Below are 25,386 nucleotides of genomic sequence, written 5' to 3' on the forward strand. Positions count from 1 at the left end.
TCATTAAAAATCTGAGAAAAAAAATACACATTGTTTTTAATTTATTGGTTAATTGGGAAAAAAAAGTATTTTTTTTTTGGACGAATTCAGAAAGACGTATAGATTTCTTTCTTTGATAGAATTCATTAAAAATCTGATTAAAAAAATACAATTTTTTTTTTAATTTCTTGGTTAATTGGGTCGGGCTGCAGCGAAAATTTATGAAATGTAATCATAATCAAGTAGACAAGAATGCCAATATTAATTAAAATAAAAAAGAATCATTACCTTCAGTGGTTCAAACGGATACTGCCTCCCTACTGCTTCAAGCTCCTTTTGACAAGTTTCGTTCAAAGTGTCAAATATTGTAACAAATAAACGGTCAACGATATCCATCACTTGCAAAAACAAGCATTTAACTGGTCAATAACTCACATCCATGGTCATATTGGGTACAAGGGATAAGACCTTAGACATTCAAATTCTACCTCAGAATAGTGCCAATAGATCTCCATTTCAACATCAAGACCAGTAAATTCACACAAATGCCTATGGGTATGTGAGTCCTCATCTCTAAAAACACTACTGTTGTTAATATTATGTTAACTCGCAATTGTACGGGGCAATTAGTAGTATAGCAAGACAAGTACGAGGTCGTATCCACGAAGACTGAGAAGTTAAAACTAGTTATGTACTTAGATTACCAAATTCAAGAAAGTAGGAGGTTATGTCTAAAACAGAATTTAAAACAAGAGTGGTTGTGATTGTTGAACAAAAGAAGCAAAATGAAATTGCAAACAAAAACAAGTAAACAAATGTAACAAAGAGTGGTTTTAAGAGTTGGAAAACAGATTTTGAGACTAGGGCATTCGAATCACCATAACAATTCAATTCTGGGTTATAAAGATTCAAGTAACAAGTCTAATTCAGATTCAAAGATTGATTCTAGCTAAAGTATGATTAGGCCATGGTGTTTGGTCCTAACCTTGTGTTCCTAATTCCCTAATTTGATCATTTGTTGTCTAACCTAAAATTAAGCATTAGGAACCCATTAAGCATAGAAGAACATTTTAAACAACCAAGTATGTATCTAATCCCTGTTGTCGAATGTCCATACATACTCTTCCTATTCATAGTTCAATTCGAATTAAAGCATGGTGTATACTCTTAATTCAAACCAAGATAGTTAACAAACAAGTTCTAATGGTATCAATCATTCAAACAAGCATGTTAACTTATAAGCATAATGAATAAGAACATGAATCATGAATCAAACTTGAAACTCCAAACTTGTAAACCCAGAATATTCATGTTAGGTTACATCGAAGCCCTAGTTATGGATTTAGCTACTCATAATGGAAAAGAGACTTGAACAGAAATGAGAAAACATAATGAATGCAATAAGAGTAGAAAAACCCTTTTTCTGAAGTTCTTGTGGTGTCCAAGGCTTCTCCAAGTGCTTCTCCACTTCTAATGCTTCTCCAAGAGCTTCCCCACTTCTAGAAAGATGTATGAAGGATATGGAGGTGATTTGGGATGAGTTTGAGTGAGTGGTGATGGCTAAGGAAGATGAAATTCGTAGGGAAAGGGAAGAGAGGTTTGCTGGAGTTGTTTTGGTGATTGTTGGAGTGTTTGGGATTTTGAGAGTGTTTGAGGATGGTTGGAGTGAATTGTGGGGGTTGTGAATCTCAGGATTTGTTGTGTCTTGAATGTGGTATTTATAGGGAGAGGGGAGTGATAAATCTGAATTCAATATGGCTAATGCATACAACACTTGCATTATAAAAGATGAATTGGTTGATGCACTTCACCAATAAATCCCACCAGCAGCCCTAGCTCATCTTCATGTCACCATGACCAAGCTTCCAACCAGCTACAATAGCTCATGCCTAGCTCACCATGACCAAGCTTCCAACCAGCTCATCCTCATGTCAGCATGACCAGCAACTTCTTGGGCTTACGAATTGGGCTAGGTGATCGGTTCATAATTGTATATCATTTTGTACCCTTCTAGCTTATGATTTGGTTATGTTTTTGAGTTAAACTTGTACTTTTAATCCTTTTTGTGTTTATCTTTCAGCTTTAGGGAACAATGATGGCTTTGGATAGGAAATGATGCAATCCATGCATGTTAAAGCCTGATTTGGATAAAGGGAAGAAGAGCTTAAAGACAAACTCATTTTGGCTACAGCCCCCTGCCAGTCCAGTTTCGTAGGTCATATGTCAAGCCTTGTTTCAGCAACCTACATAGCTCGAATGAGGCCACATTCTTCATGAAAGTTGTTCCAATTGGTGTGTACTATAACATATCCAAAATTCAGCCCCATTGGATAACTCTGGAGTCCGTTACCTAGAAAACACAGAACCATGCTCAGGATGGATCTTATCAGCGCGGAAAATGAGTTAGCAATTTGTTTCGGCCTTAACTTCTTCCTCCGACCTTGGATTGGCCCAAATAACATATGGCTGGAAAGAAGACATTCTGAACTTCAATTTAGAGTGCTTAAAGTCCTAATTTGATTAAGATAAGCCCAAGTTGTAAGCCCTTGAAGTTGCTGGTCATGCTGACCTCAGCATGTGCTGGTTGGATGCTTGGTCATGGTGAGCTAGGTATGAGCTATCATTTCTGGTTGGAAGCTTGGTCATGGTGACATGAAGATGAGCTAGGGCTGCTGGTGGGATCTATTGGTGAAGTGCATCACCCAATTTAGATTTTCTAATACAAGTGCATCACCCAATTTAGATTTTCTAATACAAGTGCATCAACCATTTCAGATTTTGTAAAACAAGTGTTGTATGCATTAGCCATATTGAATTCAGATTTTCACTTCCCCTAGGCCTATAAATAGGGAAGTTCTCTAAGCTTGTAAACACACCCCAAGGGGGGGAGCTCTCAAACACTTCTCTAGAGCTCCCTTCCCTTCTCTCCCTCAAATTCTCTTAGTTTCATTTTCTAGTTTTCAATTGTTGTAATGAAATATTTGTGCTGAAATTCTCCTTAAGTTTTTCTTAGTTCCAATTTACTTTTCATTATGTAAATTCTTTTCTTTAGTTTTTCAAGTTTGATTAGTTTCCAAGTTTCAATTATGGTTCATGTTCTTATTCATTATGCTTATAAGTTAATATGCTAGTTTGAATGATTGATCACCATTTAGGCTTGCATGTTAGCTATCTTGGTTTGAATTAAGAGTATACACCATGCTTTAATTCGAATTGAACTATGAATAGGAAGAGTATGTATGGACATTCGACAACAGGGATTAGATACATGCTTGGTTGTTTAAATTGTTCTTCTATGCTTAATGGGTTCCTAATGCTTAATTTTAGGTTAGACAACAAATGATCAAATTAGGGAATTAGGAACACAAGGTTATGACCACACACCATGGCTTAATCATACTTTAGCTAGAATCAATCCATTAATCTAATTGAACTTGGGAACTTATCTGCTTGAGTTAGTTATTTCTTTCTTCCTTGTTTTATTTTTTTCCTTTCTTTTTCATTTCTGTTTTGTGTAGGGAAACTAAATTGGATCATTCAATCACCAATCCCTGTGGAATCGACCTCGCACTTACATACGCTAAACTACCGAACGGCTCGTGCACTTGCGAGTATCACAAGTTGAGGATGCAGCTTAATCCATTTTGGTGCAGCTGAAATCTACACAACACTAGGCTGAATCAAATGAAGACTTTAAGATGTCCATTGTGAAGTTCAGAATGTGTATGATCCAACCACATAAGTATTGGCCCAATCCAAGCTCGGAGGAGGAAGTTAAGGCCGAAATAAATTGCTAACTCGTTTTGCTCGCTGACAAAAATCCATCCTAAGCATGGTTCAGTGTTTGCTAGGTTACGGACTCCAGAGTTATCCAATGGGGCTGAATGTTGGATATGTTACAGTACACACCCATTGGAACAACTTTCATGAAGAATGCGGCCTCATCCGAGCTGTGTAGGTTGCTGAAGCAGATCTTGCAATGTGACCCACGAAACTGGACTGTAGGAAAAATGAGTTTGTCTTTAAGCTCTTCTTCCATTCATCCAAATTAGGCCTTAACATGCTTGAATTGCATGAATTATGCTCTCTTGCTCTATTGGCCTACAAAACACACAAATAGAGGCAAATAACTCAGAATTATAGGAAACTAAGCAAAAGAAGTAAGTAAATTGGGCATGTATATGTATGAAATTATGAGCTTAACAACCACCAATCTCAAAAACACGGCCAAAGTCACCACAGATGGCCATCTGTTTGTGAAGCTGGGGTGATTGGGCTAGGCAGGCAGGTTGACCCTTGTAGTCGAGTCTAAACACAGCAGCACCGCCTTCACTTGAACCAGGATTAAGTTTTGGCGTGTGGATTTCGAAAAACTCTTTAGATAACAAGAACTGCCTAAAAATCTACACAATAACACAACCAATTACACATAGAACTAAACACTAACAACAAATATTCTTGAACTTACAAAAGAGACAAACACAATAAACACAAAACATGTATCTTCAAACAAAACTTACAGTTCCAACTTGACTCTGGATGCGAAATATCCCCAGATTCGCCGGTGTCCGCAAGTCAAGAGACCTATTATTCAATCGCGTGTCTTGATTAACGCGAACAAATTTCTCTCTAGCCTAAAAACACAACAAACAATGCAATAAATACACAGAACTAAAACAAAACAAACAAAAAAAACCAAGTAATTGACGAAATTTCAAGAATCCAATTCATAAAAACCTCTCATCTTACTCTCTTAAATGATCATTGTACCTGCAAAGCTTTTTCGATTTCAGCATCACTTCGAGCAGCATCCTCAATGTTAATAGGTAGCACAACAGCCTTAGTCACACAATACAATTTCCTCACTTGAACCTCCACCTAATTAAAGCAATATTTCAAATCACTAACCTTCTTTCAAGAACTTGGGCTCAAAACCATTCATTTTAATAATTTAACTGACAACATTAGGAAGAGAGAAAAAAGAGGATTATAATCAAAATTATAAAACAAAAAAATACCTATTGTGTGGTGCCCTTTATCTCAACACTAGGAACAGACACAAGACCTTCAACATCGATGATTGATTCGCGGCTCAAACTAGAGACGTACTTCACCATCTGGCGGCTCACAGTATCAGGCTGGACTGTCACCACACACTGCACGGTGAACTCTCTCTCTCTGAGGACCACAAACGATATGTTCTTCCCGACGGTTCGAATTGTTGGTTTTAATAAACCCAGAACACTTTCAAGAATAAAAACTCACTTAAGATATTGAACTGTTCTTCACATTAATTTCAAAGGAAGGTTACAGTTTTAAAGGGAAAGACTGAAAACAAATAACAATAACTCTCCCACGATCACATACATGATTTTGTGTAGAGTTCTCATCCCTAAGCAACGGAAGCAAACCTAATCGTGGTGAACAACCTCATCCACGACTCCTAACAAACTAGGACTTGTGCTTGACTAAGTCCCTACATAATTAGTCAGCATTATTTAATTTAAAACTTAATTAAAACTTAACTAAAACTCTTAACACCCTCCCTTAAACTGATTTCTACTGAAACAGTTTAGGGTCTTGATACCATCACGAAATCTTCTTCAGCTTCTTTGACCATCACATATCCTGCCAAGTTTTCAGCCCACTCCTTCTCAAGATGTTTGAGTGACTGCACTCTAAGTAGCTTCCTCAATTTCTCGAAAGGAGGCTGCTTGAGTGACTTTGTTAGTATATCAGCCAATTGATTTCCACTCTTGCAATACTCAAGCTCAACTACACCATCATTGCACAGATTTCGCAGAAAATGAAAGCGAACATCAATGTGCTTACTTCTTCCATGCATTACAGGATTTCTTGATAACTTTATGGCAGAAATGTTATCACAGAAGATGATTGTTGAACCCTCTTGCTTATCACCAAGTGCTTCCAGCATCCTTCTCAACCAAATAGCTTGACATGCACATGAGGCAGCTGCCACAAACTCAGCCTCGGTAGTGGATAAGGTCACGATTTGCTGCTTCTTTGAGGACCATGTAATTGCTCCAGAATTTAGCATGAAAACATGTCCTGAAGTACTCTTCCTATCATCGATGTCCCCAGCATAGTCACTGTCAGTGAAGCCAACAAAATCTGAACCTTCTTGACTGTTGTAGAACACTCCATAGTCAATTGTTCCCTTTACATATCTTAGAATCCGTTTTGCTGCATTCAAATGCATCTCAGTTGGTCTCTCCATGTACCTGCTGATGACACTCACACCATACATTAAATCAGGTCGTGTGAAAGTCAAATACATAAGACTTCCCACGATTTGCTTGTAGAATGAACTGTCCACTGCTACTCCATTGATATCTTTACATAACTTCAATCCAGGCTCTAATGGTGTTCCAATCTCTTTGCAATCAGCCATTTTAAACTTCTCAAGGATTTCCTGTGCATATTTCTTCTGACAAATAAAATTCCCAGCAGCCTTTTGAATGACTTCAACTCCCAAAAAATAACTCATCAGCTCGAGATCAGTCATCTCGAATTCCTCCATCATAGACTTCTTAAACTCTTTCATCATCGCAACATTGTTACCAGTATATATCAAATCATCAACATATAAGCAAAGAATTAACATTTTACCTCCAATTTCACTCTTGACATAGAGTGAGTGATCATAGGGACATCTCTGAAACCCAAGCCTTCCAAAATGATTATCAATTCGACTGTACCAAGCACGGGGTGCTTGTTTCAGTCCATAAAGTGCCTTCTTCAGTTTATACACTTTTTCTTCTTCTCCCTTCTTTACATAACCTTGTGGTTGATCGACGTACACTTCCTCATGCAGTTCTCCATGCAAAAACGCTGACTTTACGTCCAATTGATAAGTCAACCATGAATTTTGAGCTGCAAGTGAGATTACCAACCTTATTGAGTCTTGTTTAGCCACGGGAGCAAACACTTCCTTGTAATCAATGCCATGCTTTTGCTTGTATCCCTTTGCCACCAAATGAGCCTTGTGCTTGTCTATTTCTCCTTTCTCATTAAGTTTGGTTCTGAAGACCCATTTGACGCCAATAGTCTTGTGTCCCTTAGGCAAACTTGTCAGCTCCCATGTATTGTTCTTTTCAATAGACCTTATTTCACTTTCCATGGCATCTTTCCACTTCACCTCCTTTGAAGCTTCTTCAAATGTGATCGGATCACTGTCTACAAACAGTGCAAAATGAGCACTGTCATCATCTGAGCTTGTGTAGATTGTATCGTAATCCATCATCCAAGCTGGCCTTTTTCTCGAATCTTCACCCCTTAGATTGTATCTATTTTCTTCAACTTGCTGTGGTGCTTCTTCAATTTGAGGTGAGACTTGAGCCGTGGTGTTTTCACCATCAAAGACATCATCAACATCATCAACTTGTATCTGTTGCATGGTTGTTTTGTTTGTAGACCAACTCCATTTTGCATTCTCAACAAACACCACATCTCGACTAATAATGATCTTCTTAGTTTCAGGATTGTATAACCTGTAGGCTTTGGACACATCACTTACACCAAGAAACACACATTTTTCACTCTTGTCGTCCAGTTTCTTCCTTTTCTCATCTGGAATGTGTGCATATGCTATGCACCCAAACACCTTGAAATGCTCTACAGAAGGCTTTCTTCCATTCCAAGCTTCTTGGGGTGTCATATTTTTAACAGAAAATGTGGGACTTCTGTTAAGAACATGAACTGCCCAAAGAATTGCTTCAGGCCAGAACTGCTTTGGAACTTTTCCCTTTGCTAGAAGGGTTCGAACCATGTTGAGTATGGTTCTATTTTTCCTCTCTGAGACCCCATTTTGCTGTGGCGTGTAGGCTGCAGTAAGCTGCCTTTTTATTCCATTTTCATCACACAAAGCTTCAAATTCTTTTGAACAGAACTCTCCTCCACGGTCAGTACGCAAGCACTTGATTTTCTTCTCAGATTCATTTTCAACAAGAGCCTTGAACCTCTTGAATGCATCACACGCCTCTGACTTCTCATGCAAGAAGTAAACCCATGTTTTTCTACTGAAATCGTCAATAAATGAGATAAAATACCTTTTCCCTCCATTTGAACTTGGATTAATTGGTCCACATAGGTCCGAGTGAACCAATTCCAAAACTAAGTGAGCCCTTGTTGCTTTCCCACTTGGAAATGTTTCTCTTGGCTGCTTTGCTATGACACACTCCTCACAGACCTTAGTTTGGATTGTGATTTTTGGCAAACCAGTCACCATCTTCTTCTCATAGAGTGTTCTTAGTCCATTGAAGTGCAAGTGACCAAACCTGTGATGCCACAGCCAAGTTTCATCATTTTCTTTTGCAACCATACATGTGTTTACACTCTTAAGCTTCAAAGGAAACAGCCTGTTTGGTGACATCTTCACCACTGCTATGGAGCCTCTCTTTGGATCATATATTTCACATTCTCCTTGAAATATGGTGATCCTATACCCTTTGTCTTGAAGCTGTCCAGCACTTAGAAGGTTTGTTTTCAGATCAGGAATGAAAAAGACATTTGAAATTGTCTCAGTGAAATCATTTCTGGTCCTGATTTGAATCTCTCCTTTTCCCATCACGTTCACTGTTGACTTGTCTCCAAAACTCACAGTTGTACGAAAGCTTTCATCCAAATTAACAAAGGATGGTTTACACCCACTCATGTGATTGCTGCAACCAGTATCCACATACCAAGTTTCCTGGTCATAATTTTCCATGACATGAAATGCCATCAGCAGTGTTTCTTCCTCCTTTTTCTCAATGAAATTTGACTTCTCTCCCTTCTCCTTAGGAAGCTTGGTGTAGCACTCATTTTTGTAGTGCCCATAGTTACCACATCTGTAACATTCAACCTGTGATTTGTCAAATTGCTCTTTGCCTTTGCCTTGACGATCATCATCTTTCTTTGAAACATAAGATGATTTGCTATCATCTCTATTTCCAAACCGTCCACCATCTTGATTTCCTCAACCTCCTCTTCCACGACCACGCCCACCTCTTCCACGTCCTCTTCCTCCTCTTGAACTTGAAGATTTAGTGAAGGTGGAAGCCTTCAAAGCTTGCTCTTGGGAGCCTCCACGGTTGAGCTTCTGCTCATGAACTATCAGGGAGCTTTGTAGCTCATCAATTGACATATTCTCTATGTCATTTGACTCCTCAATGGAGCAGACCACGTAGTCGAACTTGGGAGCCATTGATCTCCAGATTTTCTCCACGACTTCATTGTCTCCAATCTTGTGATCATGGATTCTCATCTTGTTAGCCATTGACATAGCTTTTCCAATATACTCATTCACAGATTCTCCATTCTTCATTTGAAGAGTTTCAAAGTCTCTTCTTATGGCTTGAAGCTGTGCTCGCTCACTTTTTTTGATCCTTGGTACTTCTTCTTCATTGACTCCCATATTTGGTGGGAGGTATCCTTCTTGAGAATGGTTTCAAGAATGGATCTATCAATCGCCTGGAATAGGTAATTCTTTACCTTTAAATCTTTCAGTTTTAGGTCATCGACCTTCTTTTGTTGTGCCGCTGTCAAAATACCTTCAGGTATATCAATTTCCATTTCCACAAGGTCAAAGTACTCTTTGGACCTCAGGAAATTTTCCATCAACATGCTCCAATGGTCGTAATGACCATCAAACTTGGGAATGGCTGGCTGCACAAAGCTTTCAGTTGCCTTCTCACTTGACATTGTTTCTTGCTGAGATCCCTAAACCTGGCTCGTATACCAAACGTTGGTTTTAATAAACCCAGAACACTTTCAAGAATAAAAACTCACTTAAGATATTGAACTGTTCTTCACATTAATTTCAAAAGAAGGTTACAGTTTTAAAGGGAAAGACTGAAAACAAATAACAATAACTCTCCCACGATCACATACATGATTTTGTGTAGAGTTCTCATCCCTAAGCAACGGAAGCAAACCTAATCGTGGTGAACAACCTCATCCACGACTCCTAACAAACTAGGACTTGTGCTTGACTAAGTCCCTACATAATTAGTCAGCATTATTTAATTTAAAACTTAATTAAAACTTAACTAAAACTCTTAACACGAATTGTCTGCGCTCGGCCTCGAATCCACACTGAGCAATTCTCCAATGCATTGGTCAGAGCGCCGACCTTGGTCGGTCAGCTGACGTCCTCCACTCTCTTCGATTGTATCTCCTTGAGCGGAACGTCTCCGTAGTTGGCTGCAAGTCGGTCCTCCTCGTCGACGGTAAGAGAGCTTGCTGAGGCGGCCAAGGCTTCTTGCTCTTGGCGCCTGCATAGCTTCTCTTGCTTCGCCGCTTCCTTCTTGGTGGCATTTTTGCTGACGGAGGCTAAGTCTTCATTGGTCGGAGTTTGTGAACTACCTTCCATACCTGATATTTAAACCCTAATAACAGCAAGCATCACAAGTTAACAACAGTTTATTGCAAAAAAACAAAAACCATCCAATTAACCTAATCCAAAAAAATATATCGTTGACATACTTTAATTTAAAAAATAAAAATAAAAAAGCAAGAAACCTTCATCATAACAGTCAAAAAAACAGAAAGCGAGAACTTAACCATCGAAAAAAAATAATTGAAAACCAAAAACAGCAAGCAATCATTCATCATAAGTAATTGGAATATTATAGCACATTTATCAGCTGCTCATCAAATCAATCATTCATATTCAGACATAGGCAGCAAGTCCACAAACAAAAATATCAACACCAAACTTTGCAAGCAATCCTCAAACAGAGAAAAAAAATTGACGGCAAGAAAAAAAATGCAATTTTTTTTAATAGAAACAAAGTTTATTTAGAAGGAACGAGGGAGGTACATCGAAACCAAAAGCCCGAATGAAGTTACAATTTTAAAATGCAGCATCGAAACAAAAAAAAAACAAAAAAAAAAAACATTTTAAAAATCCTATTTTTTTACAATTTTAACCCCACTTTTAAAATAAGTTTGAACAATTATGGGTTTAGGGTTTTACCTTGAGTTGACCGGGCACGGTGACTATCTTGAAAGTGTTCAAGTCGTTGACGAACAAATTAGCGGATTCCAATCTCTGAAAAATAAAATACATTGGAGTATTTATAGCGAACTAAAACCTGAAGACAATAGGATAAAAATCCCTCATAAAGCAGAAATCATAACCCAAATAAATTAGAAAACTAAAGGTCTATTTAGGGAAATATTTTTGCTCACTACTTTAACCTAAGGTGTACTAACTGAAATCATGGAAAATATCATTAAGAAAGAAAAGAATGAAAACACCTTAAAGTTGCAAAACTCCAAAACCCTAGCAATTGCTCTCCACAATGTCACGTTCAAAAACCAAAAAGAAGTCCAAAAATTGTCGTGAAAAAGAACTTAAATACCTCCTAATACCCAGCTGCCCAATCCCCACAAGGAAACTAGGTTAAAATAAAATAATACTAGGATATAAAGTCCAAATTGGATTAGGAGAATCTGCCCACAATCTGCCCAGCCAAGTTTTGGCCTCAAATCTCCTCCAAATCCGGCCCAAGATAGCTTGTTTTAAAGATAAAAACGTTCTGAACACTTCTATAGAAGGCCACGAACCCATCTGAGGTCATCTTGGGCTCCAAAAATGCAATAAAGGCCAAAAACATCACTATCCCAGCACCGCACATTGCTCTTTTATTTTATTTCAATAAAATAACCGCTTGGTAGAAAAATCTGAATTTTCGATACGATCAAGCTAAGTGACTCACGAACATCCTCCAACTGGAATCACTCCAAAATTCGTCCATTTGATTATGTTTTGCTTCAGAGGAAGTCGAAAGTCCTATATTGGAAATATAATTCAAAGTATCAAAATTCTTCCAAATATTAACCAAAATATACTAAGAATTGGGTTAAATATATAATATAAAATATACCCATCAGTTATGTCAATGGACACGTGTCAAGTGTTGGTGAGGGTTTTCCCAAAACATACTGGAATCCCTAAAATTGACGCTAGCTTATTGTGATTAATAATTGTAATTTCACTTAAAATGAACACCACGTCTTAAGAGTTGCATGGTTTTTCAAAGGGTTTTCACAAAACATAATGAGTCTTTCATGTTCAGATTTGATCTGAACGTCCGGATGGGTTGCATGTTAGATATACGTTCTATGTTGGAGGTTCCAAGTAGAATATAAATTAGGAAAACCTAACCTTCAAAGTGGCATGTACAAGTCATAAGTAATTGGGTTAATCCAATTTCTTAACGTCAAAACAGATTTAAGTCAAAGGCCCAAAAAACGTGTTTGGTAGGTCAATCAGGCAAGCCTCCTAGGTAAGGAATTAAAAAAGTACAGATTAAAGTGCAAATACTGTTCCAATACCTGTTGTAAACTTGTAAGTTGTAAACATCTATGTTAAGACATAAACACCCAAATCACGTCAGACTTCAAACACCCAAAAGACACAAGAACATAACAAAGTCAACTAATTTTTTGAAACTAGGGATTTTAAAAGCACGTTATGAAATTAAAGATAGTGGGAAGTAGGAATGAATCACATATTTCTTGATGGTGACAACAAACCTGTGGGACAAACAAATTTGTCAGGGTAGAAAAAGAGAATCACATATTTCTTCCCAATGTATTCAGTTGCAACAAACCCAAAAATTAAAATTACAACATTCGATTGCATGACAAAAACGAAGAGTTAAAGATTTGATTTGACCTTGATGAATTCTTGGTGAAAAACAACCTCAGTCTCAAATTCAGGAGCTGCGTTTCAAACCAGGAAGCCTCAAAATCCAAATACAAACAAAAAGTTGTCCAGGCATCGTTTTGTTGCTGCTTAGGTGTTGCTGTGCTGGGCTTTTAGCCCCCTTGTTACCAAAAAAAAAATACAAACAAAAAGTTAACTTAAAGCTCTCAGATGTGAGATGAGAATAGATAAAAAGTGAAGGAAAGTGAAGTTGCCTTCTCTGAACGAAGCGTTGTTCTTACTTGCGCTCAAAGAACAATGATAAAAGGGAGGAATGAGAGAGGTGAAGTAGGGTTATGGAATTGGTTTTGAAAATAAAACGTATATGAGCTTTACAGGTTTTTATTTTTATTTTTTTTTTTGCACAATTATATGGCCCTCAAAGTTGGGCGGTTTATTTGGTTCAACGAGAATTAGGGTAAAGTATGAGACATTTTTAAAATAAATGCATAAAAGAGAAAATGATTAAAAAGTCCCTTGGCTGACTCTATCGTCAAATAACAACTCTTTCCAAATTGTTGTTTCCGGTTGGTGCGACTCGTGTGTTAATTAATCAGGAATTAGAATTAGAATTAGAAATTGAATTCTAATTATGGAGAATTCATGCATTTACTTCACGTCAATGAATTAAAAAGTAAGTGAGGTCCACATAAATTAGGAATTCCTGATTTTGAAGAAATTCAAATCTTGGATGGGGGATGCAATTCTAATTCCTAGATAACTAACTCTTTAGGTATCCATCTTTTTTATTCATTATATCCTCATACAATTTTCAAATTTTCAAATTTGTCATCTACCTTAACCCAACAACGAGGACATTTTAGTAATTAGCATAACTCCTACCTTAATTCCATATGGTTTAGGAAAAAACTTAAATAAGAATTCAAAATCTAATTCTCTTCAACCCAACTCTTCCACAATTCAATTCCTCCTAATTCAATTAGGAATTAATAAACATGTTAAACCAAATCCACTTTTTTAATGAAGTTGGCGCCTTTATTTTACAACAACATGCATTTTACCCTTTTGGCCCATGACGTTGCACAGGCACACTAACTCCCATCTCCCTTTTGGTCAAATGGCATCACTGTTTAAAGCCTATGAATCTGATAACTAGAAATTACCTTGTTATCACGCGCGTATTACCTATTTCGAATTTTTCGCCCAACTCCCTTGAAATCGACTCAGCGATCTCTTTAGCTCTCTCTCTCTCTCTCTCGTTCGCTCAGTATTTTTTTACAGATCTCGTTCGTTTTCTCCATAGAAATCGAACTGAGCTCTCTCTCTCTCTCTCTCTCTCTCTCTCTCTCTCTCTCTCTCTCTCTCTCTCTCTTGTTGACTGTTGGTGTGTCTCTCTGGCTCTGTTGCTGTTGCATTTAACAGTACCAAATCTCCTAGGGCAGCAGATTATTCATTTGAGTTAAGGTACGAAATCTCCTTCTTCAAACCCTAAGTTCTTGTCTTTTTTCTTTTTTTAAAGTTCGACTCGCAATGGCTGCCCTTTCCTATCCATTTCGAATTCTTCGTTCTTACTCAATAGGTTCGTATGTTGTTTCTTTTGATTATTAGCACTGTCGTTTCCTTCTTCTTCATACATTTGGGTTTTATATATTTAGTTTAATTTTTTACTTTATGCAAATGAAATGGAGCAGAATTGGAGCCTCTATTAAAATCATAAACCAGGTTCTGTATGTTTGTGATTCTATGTGCTTGGTTGGTAATTGTTATAGAAATGAATTGTAAGTCCTAAGTCTATGTACTATAATTTTTTGGATTTATATTCTGAAATTATATCCTGGTTTTTTCTTGGACTTTACTGTGATTCTGGGTTTTTCTGTTCATGTTTCATTTTCTTTCTCTAGTTTATTTATTTATTTTTGGATAAGAAACGAAATTTTTATTAAAAACAGTGGAAAAGTACATCTGAACTTGATATACTTATTTTCTGCCGCATTGGATCATTGTGTTTTTTCAAGAGACAATCTTGCTATTTATGATATTATGATTTCATTTAACTGAACTGAGCTTTCACCCTGAAAAATTAGAGTCTGCTTCTTATAGTAGTGATCCTTCTATTAATAGGGAGTGGAAAAAGAAATTTCTTTTGTCATGATGTCATCAAAATGGGAAGAAAGGTTACACTGAGTGAGCAGAGTTCAGTTAGAGCTTTTTTGATGTTGTTGTTGTTGCTGATTTTATTGCCCCATGAGGATGTAAAGCAATTATTGGTGCTGAGAATCTACTTCTTATGGTATTGATGCTCTGTTAATTGGGAGCAGAGGGAGAGAACTTATTTTTGTCATTTTTATAGATAAATATAGAGAAAGTTGAACTCACAAGAATTCTAATTAACTTGCCCTTCCTTAGGCACTTCTTGTAATTAACTTGTCCGAGTTTTGTTTCTTGGTATTTTCTTGTTGTGCAAACTGAAGCGGATTTTGTTTGGATCTAGATTTTACTATCATGTTTTACTTTTAAGTTCTTGGATAAGTTGGTGGGTAAGTGCATCTACATAACCCACATTCTATTGTTTTGTCAGATCTGGGATACAGCTGGCTATGAACGATTTTAAAGTTTTGGTGTAGCCTTTTACTGTGGGGCTGATTGTTGTGTTTGTAAGTTCTTTCATGCCCTTATTCAATAACACTAACCTTGGTCTGACATAGCTTCAGTAGGTAAGATAGAAATCTTATTTTCCTATGCAGTCCTTAAACTCTCTCTCTCTAATGGGGTGAGATTTCGAAAAACTCTTTAGATAACAAGAACTGCCCACTAATGAGTAGGTAATCGACTGCTAGGGAAGGGACCTCTACTTATATGCATTTACTTAAGTTTCCTGCCCATTAAGAAACACATAAGTAATCCAATTTGCATTAGGATAGGTTGTTTTAATCCATATGGAATTAGGAATTCTCTAGGTTGTTGTTTCCTATTAAAACACTCAAAGGAAAAGAACTGCATATAATGTTTAAGTCTATACTCCTAGATCAGTGCAAACTGCCAAGTCCTTATATGATTAGAAGACCATAATCATGTAAGATAAGATTTTGTCTTTCGGTGTTCTTGTCTATGATTTAATTCAATAAAATCAGTTGATAACCTTAACAACTGGAGGGAAGAATTTCTTATTCAGGTATGTTTTGGGGTTTTTATTTTGTGTGTGGCTATTTTCTTAAGAATTGCATCACTTACAAACCCTTCCAATCATCGTTTCTTCTTTCTGGATTAGGTTTTGGTCGTTTATCAAGTACAATACCAAAATCTGGTGAGATGCTAGTTGCCATAGATGCCTATTAAGTTCTGAAAAGAATTATCTCCTTATGTTGATTTTTCATGCAATATCTCTTGAAGGAATTGCATAATAAACAAGACTGTGAAGATAGGAAGAAACATGGTTATCACAAATACTGATGTTAGTGCTCCTTCTTTTGAAATTTAAGACTTGAAATGCTCATGCAACTTAAAAGAAATTTTAATTATTTCTGACTTAAAAAATTGCTGGACAAAATGCTTTGAACATGGAGTTGTAGAAGCAGATGTGGCAATGGAAGGATTTTATATTCGGTCTGGAATCAGAGTCATACTGAAGAATGCAACCATTAAAGATGGAACTGTCATTTAAATCCATCAATTTTACTACAGCGTACTTAGATTGAGCCTTGGTGACAGTACCTTGATGAATTTCCTCATGTGTGCTTTTACTAAATTTGACAGTACCTTGATCAATTTTACTAAGTGCAGTTCTATTTTGTATCCATCATTCTGAAATATTAGCTTGAGTATGAGTTAGGCGGCATACATATTTTGTATTCTATTTTGTATTTTGATTTGTAGGGTGGAGGGCTAACATTGCCAATGTATTAAAGTTCTTATTATATTTTAGAATGTGAAACTTGGAAACATAAGCTTATATACGGAAACATAAACCCAAGACCACTTGAGAGCACACCAAAGATCTGGACCAATCGAACTGACACCCCATTGGTGATGACACTATTTTTTTGGCAACATTCATATGACAACTTTTTTTTTCTTTTGTTTTGCCAAGGTCTAATATATTTTTGGCAACTAATTCAGAAATGTATACAAAGTTGTATCCTTTACGTAAACTGATTCAACCCATTGGTGGTCTTGATCTCATATTCTCAATAAATATGCATCTCAAACATACAGTAAAATCTTCAAAATAAAAATAAAAGAAATAGTAAGAAGAGATAATCAGACATCATAGAAGAGATAGTACCCGAGAGGGAGGGTATAAAGGGTCGGTGGGTGCCGAAGCCTGTGGTCCGTGGATGGTTGACAGAGCTACGCTTGGAGTTGAAGTATTCGGCCTTGGCATGGATGGTAGCCAGCTCCATTGAGCCAGCGTAATTGTTCCATGGGTTACTGTGAACCAAGTACTGGAAGTTAGATTCATGAAGCTCACTTTTGAAGGTGCCGAAGGCAGCACGACTATCTGTCTCTAGGCAGCGAGAATACTCGTTGCTGAAGCAGGCAGCGTACTCCTGAAGAGGCTTGTCCTCACCTTGTCGAATCATATACAGATCGTCTGCGGAATACAGACCATCAGTCTGAATCATGAAATGGTCCAAGAAGGTCTGCTTCAGGCGATCGAAGGAGTTAATGGTTTGAGGGTTTAGTCGGTAAAACCAGTTCAAGGAAGCTCCGGTGAGGGTGGAGAGGAAAAGGAGGCACATGCCTTCATCACTGAGACCCTTGCATCCTAAGGAGGACTAAAAAGAATGGATGTGGGTTAGGGGGTATTCCTTACCTATGTAGAAGGCGATTCGAAGTGGCTGAACGTCCTTTTCCTGTCGATAGTTGAGGATATACTAGGTAAAGGGACCAAGGCATGGCTTCGTCCAAAGGGGCTGATGGATGCGTTGTTGCTCATCCTCAAAATGGTGGACCTTCTAAAAAAGAAGCCGCATGGTATGGTTGGTATGAGGGAAGCCATCTGGTGCCAAAGATTTGTTCTGCTGGGGGTGCGGAGGTGGATAAGTTTCCCATTCTTCGAAAGCTTTGGAATGGTAAGGCTCCCAGTCCTCCAGGTGGTAAGGTTCCCAATTGTCCGAGTCACCAACCTCCTCATGGGTAGGTAAATGAGTGGGCTTCGGTGGGGAGCCAAGGTGAGCGACTTGTGGGTCATCGAGATTGATAGGAATAGGGATGGGCTTTGGCCAAAGCTCTGAGATGCGATCCCTACAATCCTTGTAAATCTTGGTTGGGGCATGAGGCTTATCCTTTGGTGAGGAGATTTGGAGAGGTCGTGACCTATGGATGCCTAGAATCGGAGGTCAACTTAAGTAGAAGTGTCGAGTTTTCAGCAGGGCGAGATGATTTGTGGTCCTTTGGTAAAGGGAGACGCTACAGAAGAAAATAAGGAAGAAACAATTGTCAAGCTTCGGGCACCAGTGTTTTACCTGGGCACTATTCCTCTTTTATAAGGGAGTGAAATTGAGAGTTTGCACATAGTTTCGATGTGGGACTTTGTGCAAGTTGTTGTGGTGGGGACACGTGTCGATGGTTCTAGGTTTTGTAGTTTGATAGCTTCGGCAATTACCTTTGGTAGGCAATTGCTATGTCAGAGGTAGGTGTCTTTGATAATTGAGAGAATGAGGTCACTGATACCTAAGGTTTCTTAGAAGTGTACTACCTTCGACAAGTAATGGGTTTGTTTGCGTGTTGGTCCTCTAGTGCCAGATATGCTCGGTTGATTATAGTACAAATACTCCTTGTGAATGAAGCTGAGTGATATCTCCCGCAAATGTGAACAACTTGTTGGAATCAATGTTTTTCTTTGAAGCTTTAGCCCTTACCATACATAAAATCTTTGATTTATGACTCAAGTCCCTTAAAACAAGTCTAGCATTTCTAAGCTTATTCACAAACTTTGTGACTTCTCAACAATAATGTCAGATGCTTTCCCAAGGTCAAATTGAAAGTCTGCTATTAATATAAAGGGAAATGCCAGAGTGGGAGATTCCTTAAGAGAAACATTACCACCAACTGAGCCTACAACTGGCTCTTCACTTTCCTTTTACTCCCTACCAGAATACTCAGATAGTGAACTTGTTCCTTTCAAGCAGGTATCCCTTTCCTCAGTAATTTGAGAAGCATTATACCCCCAAACTTAGCTTTTTGCTTGTCCTCAAGCAAAACAAATCTAAACAACAAAAATAAATAAATAAAAACTAATAAACGAAAAACTTTAAATAAAACCTAACTAAACAAAATTTCCATTCAAGTTTCAATCCATAGAAAATGCTAAAAATCAGAACATCTTTTCAACAGCTTCAACCAATCCCACTACAGAGTCTAAGCCATTTAGAGTCAATTAGAAAAGAATTCACAAATTTCCTTTGGTGTAAAGTGAACCATCATAGTTAAGGAGACTCGACTAAAACCCTTACCTCTCATCCCTTTTATTCAAACTTCACACACTTATTTCACTTTTGTTTTTTTTTTTGTTTTTTTTGTTTTTTTTTTCTTTCTTTTTTTTTTCTCTTTTTTATTTATTTTTAATAATGGTGGTCATGCAATGTCGGATCACTTAAGCTTTCGATCCAACCCATGTAGCGAGCTTTAGGTCAATGACTCCCACACCAACTAAGGCTTTAGGGCACTAGGTGTAGAACACCCCTAAGGACTTATTAACCCGAGCTGGAAAGGCTACGAAACCAACTAACCACCCTGCCCCATGCCAAAACTCTACCGTTTGACTCGAGAATCACTGCTGATTAGGCAGGACTGGCCCGGTTACTAGCAAAGCGTCGGGTGAGGCAATTATTACTTTATAACACATACTAACTTTATTTTATATAGAACAAAAATTAAAACACACTTGGACAAAAAGTAAGTATTTTGATCTCACTCCCCACAAACCATGTTGGTGTGATGTGCAAATTTCAAAGTGTAATTCATGAATTAGTATCCAAGCAACAATAAATAGAAAAGACTCTAATGAGGGATTGATCTTCACCATGTCCATTTGTTCTAACCTTTAAAATAATCTACGGATATTAACTTAAAACGAAAATTTTAAACAAGACTCAAAAAATTTAAAAATCTAAAATTTACTTTCCCACCCCCAAACTTAAGTCACACATTGTCCTCAAGGTGTGGAAAATAAAATAAGGAAGTTAAGAAAAATAGCAAAGCCAAAAATAGAACAGAGAAAGAAAATGCGAGCACCAATAAAAGAAAGAACCGAAGAAAAAGTTAAAACAAGAAAAGAAGGAGAAGAGCACACCTGGCAAATTGTTGAGGAGTCACTAAAATTGAACAGCAAGAGTGGACGCTGGCCATTACCCACTTGGATGAAATGTTGAAAGTGTTGTCTGTAGCTCTTTTTTTATTTTTTTCTTTTCTTGTCTCTTGTTTTGAATTGAATTGACGCACCCAAATGGGAATGGACGCCAGCTAGTAGCCTCCATCAGTCTCTCCGTCGTCATTTATCGCTCAACTTCTCCTTGGCAGATCAAAAAGAAATCGAAATCTCTCTCTTGTGGTTTTCTCAAAACCCAAACCCTTCCCTCTCTCTGTCAGCTCAATCACCTGCGCCCACGATCGATTTGGTTCTCTCTCTTTTGTCAAAACACAGAACGCTCTCTTCCCTTAGCATCCTTGAAAAGAGTAGGCCAAAACAATCCACTTTGCAAGATTTTAGCTGCTGTTCTTTTAGGGCCAAAATGTCCCCCACAAGCATACTGATGTGCAAACTTTAAAACACTTTCATGCTCTTCTTCTGGAATACACCTGCGAATAACTTGGTCTAAACAATATTTGTACAAATATGGTTCATCCCAAAAATAATACTTTGCATCTGCCAAAAATTTCTTTTTCTGCTGGAAAGTAAAATCTGGATGAAGTACCCCTCTAGCCAAATAATTAACTAAATCAGCAAACCATGGGGAAATGATATGGGCAGCAAATAGTTGTTCATCTGGAAAATTTTCATTCAAAGGCAGCAAGTCTTCTTCTGCAGAAATTGGCACAATCAACCTGGACAAATGATCAGCCACAACATTTTCACTACCCTTCTTATCCCTGATTTCTAAGTCAAACTCTTGTAGTAAAAGAATCCAACGAATTAATCGAGGCTTAGCATCTTTCTTCGACAACAAATACTTCAAAGCTGCATGATCTGTGTAAACAATCACCTTAGCCCCAACTAAGTAAGAACGAAATTTTTCTAATGCAAAAATAACTGCCAACAATTCCTTCTCTGTGGTCGCATAGTTCAGCTGTGCATCATTGAGAGTCCGACTAGCATAATGAATGACTTGGGGAAGCTTATCTTTCCGCTGTCCAAGAACCGCTCCTACTGCGTAATCTGAAGCATCACACATCAATTCGAAAGGTAAACTCCAATTAGGTGCTGCAATAATGGGTGCTGTAGTGAGGAGTGTCTTTAACTTGTTGAAAGCCTCCAAACAAGCATCATCAAAAACAAAAGGAGCATCCTTAGCCAATAAAGTACACAATGGTCGGCTAATCTTGGAGAAATCCTTGATAAACCGTCTGTAAAAACCAGCATGACCAAGAAAAGAACGAACACTTTTAACAGTTGTCGGTGGTGGCAGCTTTGCAATTACATCAATTTTGGCCTTATCAACCTCAATACCCTTGTTAGAAATCAAGTGGCCCAGGACAATCCCCTGCTTAACCATGAAATGACACTTTTCCCAATTTAGAACAAGGTTTGTCTTAATGCATCTGTCAAGAACTAGGGATAAATTGTTCAAACATTCATCAAAAGAATCCCCAAAAACAGAAAAGTCATCCATAAACACTTCAACTACCTGTTCAACCAATCCGGAAAATATGCTCATCATGCATCGTTGAAACGTTGCAGGAGCATTGCACAAACCAAAGGGCATTCTTCGATATGCAAAAGTCCCAAAAGGACATGTAAATGTTGTCTTCTCTTGATCCTCAGGTGCAACTGGAATCTGGTTGTACCCTGAATACCCATCCAAGAAACAATAGAAAGCACGACCAGCCAACCTTTCCAACATTTGATCAGTGAAAGGCAATGGAAAATGATCCTTTCTAGTACCAACATTGATCTTTCTGTAGTCAACACACATACGCCACCCAGTAGTCAAACGTGTAGGCACAAGTTCATTATTATCATTCTTCACAACTGTAATTCCAGAACGCTTGGGCACCACTTGAGTTGCACTAACCCACTTACTATCTGAAATTGGGTAGATCATCCCAGCATCTAGAAGCTTCATAACTTCAGTACGAACAACTTCTTTCATAATTGGATTCAAACGACGTTGAGCATCAATGGTGGGTTTTACTCCATCTTCCATCAGAATTCGGTGCATGCAAATTGTAGGGCTAATCCCTTTAATGTCTGCTATAGTCCAACCAATTGCATCTTGATAATTTCTTAAAATACGCAGCAATTTTTCTTCTTCTGTTGGTGATAAGTCAGCAGCAATAATAACTGGCAGCGAAGAATTTGCACCCAGATAAGCATATTTCAAGTGTCCTGGCAGTACTTTTAAATCTAGTTTAGGTGGTTGTACTCTAGAGGGCTGCAACGGTTTTTTCGGTTCCCCTAAACTCTCAAAAACGTGCCTCCAACGGGGGTGTAGAAAAGGAGCACTTTCCAAAGCTGAAACATACTCAAAAACCTCTTCATCTGCAGTGTTTTTATTCTCCAACCCATGCAACACCTTTAACAATGGATCTGATGTCAAACGGGGCATAATTTCAGCATGCATTAAGCTGTCTAACATGTCAACACGCATACAATCTTGCACATCAGCTGGCCTTTTGGTTACTTCAAATAAACTGAAAATAACGGACTGATCTTGCACTCTAAGTGTAAGTGTCCCAGCCTCAACATCAATTAAGGTTCGAGCAGTAGCCATGAACGGACGCCCCAAAATAATCGGTGTTTGCATATCTTCATCCATATCCAAGACCACAAAATATGCAGGAAGATAGAGATTATCCACTTTAATAATGAGATCTTCAATAATTCCCCTAGGGTAAGCAACTGAACGATCCGCTAGTTGTAGAATAACTGATGTAGGCTTGATTTCTCCTTGTCCTAGTCTTTGAAAAACAGAAAAAGGCATTAAATTAATACTGGCACCCAAATCAATTAAAGCACGTTTAAAAATAGAATTTCCAATTGTGCATGAAATTGTAAAACTCCCTGGGTCTTGTTTCTTTGGAGGCAGTTTGTGTAATAAAACTGCGCTGCACTGTTCTGTAAGAATGACTTTTTCAAAATCCACTAGCTTCTTTTTCTTTGTGCAAACATCCTTTAAAAACTTAGCATAAGATGGAATGTTCTTAATTGCATCAATCAATGAGAGATTTATCTGAACTTTGGCCAACGTCTTCATAAAATCTATCAATTGTTGATCTTTAACTTTGGGCTTCAACCTTTCGGGATAAGGCATTGGAGGCACATAAACACGTTCTGCAGTTTCTGCATCACTTTTTTCACTATTTTCGGATCTGCCAATAGACTTTGTAGAATCTGCAACAATATCAGATTCTGCAAAATTTTCTGAATTTGTTTGTGGCTGTGATGCTGCCTGCGAATTTCCAGCACAAATTTCACCTCTATTGTCATAACTTTTACCCGAACGGAGAACTCGAACTGCCTTACAATCTGCGCCTCCCCTTGGATTATGTTCAGTTTGGCTAGGAAATGTACCCGGTGCTCTTTCTGAAACTTGGAATGCAATCTGCCCCATTTGTTTTTCTATGTTTTTCACTGTTGCTTGCAGATTTTGGAATTCTTGACTGGTGGCGTTTGCTAATTTTTCAATTGCAACCTCCCAAGCAGCCTTAGGCGCAACAGGTTGCTGTACCTGTTGTTGAAATTGTGGCCTTGCAAGCTGATCTCTGTCCCACTTAAAATTAGGATGATCTCTCCAACCCGGGTTGTAAACATTTGAATATGGGTCATATCTTGGACGTTGAAAATTATTAAATGCATTAACTTGTTTTGCTGCAAATTCCGGATAAGCATCTTTATGCGGACAGCTCAAAAAATCATGGGTTGTCACATTGCAAATGCTACAGGCAGCTGGTAAAGGCTGCTGTACAGCAACCTGTGAACCTGGAATTCTTTGTAATAACATGTCAAATTTTGCATCAAATCTTTCAAGCTTTTTCTCCATTTTTTCAATTTGTGCCGACATATATGGAGAACCATTAGACATCTCAAAAACAGACCTTGAATGTGGCTGCTCAACTGCCCATTGCTGTGTATCTGCTGCCATTTTTTCAAATAATAAACAAGCCTCTTGTGCATTTTTATCCTTGTACGAACCTCCGCATGAAGCGTTGACAAGAGTTTTTGTTGTCATATTTAACCCTCTGAAAAATATATGCACTTGATCCGTACTGCTAATACCAGAATGTGGACATTTTCTATTCAACTCTTTAAACCGTTCCGACGCCTCATGAAACTCTTCATTTGGTTTTTGGGCAAAAGATAAAATTTGAGTTCTCATGTCGAGAGTCTTTGAAGCTGGATAATACTTGTTTAAAAATTTCTCAATGAGTTGGTTCCAAGTGCTAATGCTTTCAGATGGAAGTGTGAGGAGCCATCTCCTTGCTTGATCTTTCAATGTGTATGGAAATAAACGAAGCTTAATAGATTCAGCTGAAAATCCTTTCACCAAAATATTCTTGCATCCCATTAAAAATTCTGCAATGTGCATGTTAGGATCATCGGTTGATAACCCATGAAATGTAGGTAGAATACTCAACATGTGATGCTTGATTTCGAATGTAGACCCTTCCTCCACTGCTGGATATGTAATGCAACCTGGTATGTTAGTTGCATGAGCTGTTAAAGAATTACCCAAAGGATCACCAGCCTCTGGAATAACAAAAGCCATTGTTTCTTTACTGTGCAGGTCCTCAGAATATAAAGACTGCAGAAAAGTTCCTTGGAGTGAAGGAACCCACAGCAAATTTTGCTCCCTGCTTCTCCTCCTTAAAGATTGCTCAGGTTCTGGATCAAACGGAAACAATTGCTGAACTGCTGAACGTGTGCTGACCATGCACAGATTGTAATCTGCACTGCCTTGCTGTGATCTGTAAAAATAAAATAAAAACGAAAATTAGTTTTATTTATTTATTTATTTATTTTTAAATTTTTATGTACAGCAATAATTAATGCAGAATCTGATTAGAACGAATTATTTGAAATAATCCCCGGCAACGGCGCCAATTTCTTGATAGGCTTTTCAGTACCTGCGCAAACAGGGTTAAAACTCCTACAAAACTTGCAAGAATGACAAGGTTATTGTAGTATAAATGATTCTCGCAAGGTCGTTCTCCGCAGGGATTATTAAATAACTCGTAGCAACCAAATTCTAATTAATTATTGTAAAAGAGAAAGTTGTGATGTTTGATTTTAAGACCTTAACTTAAAACGAATTTAACTAATAAAAATAAGGCAATATGCAAACTTAAAGCTAAGGGCAAGAGAAACAGTTGTGTTTTTAGAAATCAAATTAAGAAAGCACTAGGGATCCGCCGTCACCTTAACAATTCTATATAGTTCTCCCAATTACTTATGACCTATACATGCATATTTCGAAGGTTAGGTGTTCCTAATATATGCCTACTTGGACCCCCAACATAGACCTTATATCACACATGCAATCCGTCTGTGGTATTCAGATCAAATCTAAACA

The 25,386-nt window shown here is 37.8% G+C and overlaps 1 protein-coding gene, 1 non-coding gene and 1 pseudogene across 2 annotated transcripts; 1 reads left to right on the forward strand and 2 right to left on the reverse strand.

Annotated features, from left to right (window-relative positions):
• Nucleotides 1–86: 86 nt before the first annotated feature.
• Nucleotides 87–17,394, reverse strand: LOC110754860 (aspartate--tRNA ligase 1, cytoplasmic-like; annotated as a pseudogene).
• Nucleotides 17,395–20,289: 2,895 nt separating this feature from the next.
• LOC148291271 (uncharacterized) lies at nt 20,290–24,582 on the reverse strand. Its single transcript, XM_088245741.1, has 2 exons — nt 21,427–24,582; nt 20,290–21,324 (listed from the first exon to the last, which is right to left on the reverse strand). The coding sequence occupies exons 1-2, from the start codon at nt 24,580–24,582 to the stop codon at nt 20,290–20,292; spliced, it is 4,191 nt and encodes a 1,396-aa protein (XP_088101867.1).
• Nucleotides 24,091–24,195, forward strand: LOC148291272 (small nucleolar RNA R71). The gene has a single exon (XR_015827235.1). It is a non-coding gene; the product is annotated as a small nucleolar RNA R71 (small nucleolar RNA).
• Nucleotides 24,583–25,386: the final 804 nt, after the last annotated feature.

Source organism: Prunus avium, chromosome 8, assembly GCF_965620075.1.
Source record: "Prunus avium chromosome 8, drPruAviu1.hap1.1, whole genome shotgun sequence".
Classification (NCBI taxonomy): Eukaryota; Viridiplantae; Streptophyta; class Magnoliopsida; order Rosales; family Rosaceae; genus Prunus; species Prunus avium.

Bases quoted from the DNA above. Each gene is read 5' to 3' on its own strand.
- LOC148291271 (XM_088245741.1), bottom strand. From the start codon at position 24,582: ATGGCTTTTGTTATTCCAGAGGCTGGTGATCCTTTGGGTAATTCTTTA. The intron at 21,325-21,426 runs GTTCTTGACAGA...ATTTCTAACAAG, and splicing joins GTTTGAACAATTTATCCCTA to GGTATTGAGGTTGATAAGGC.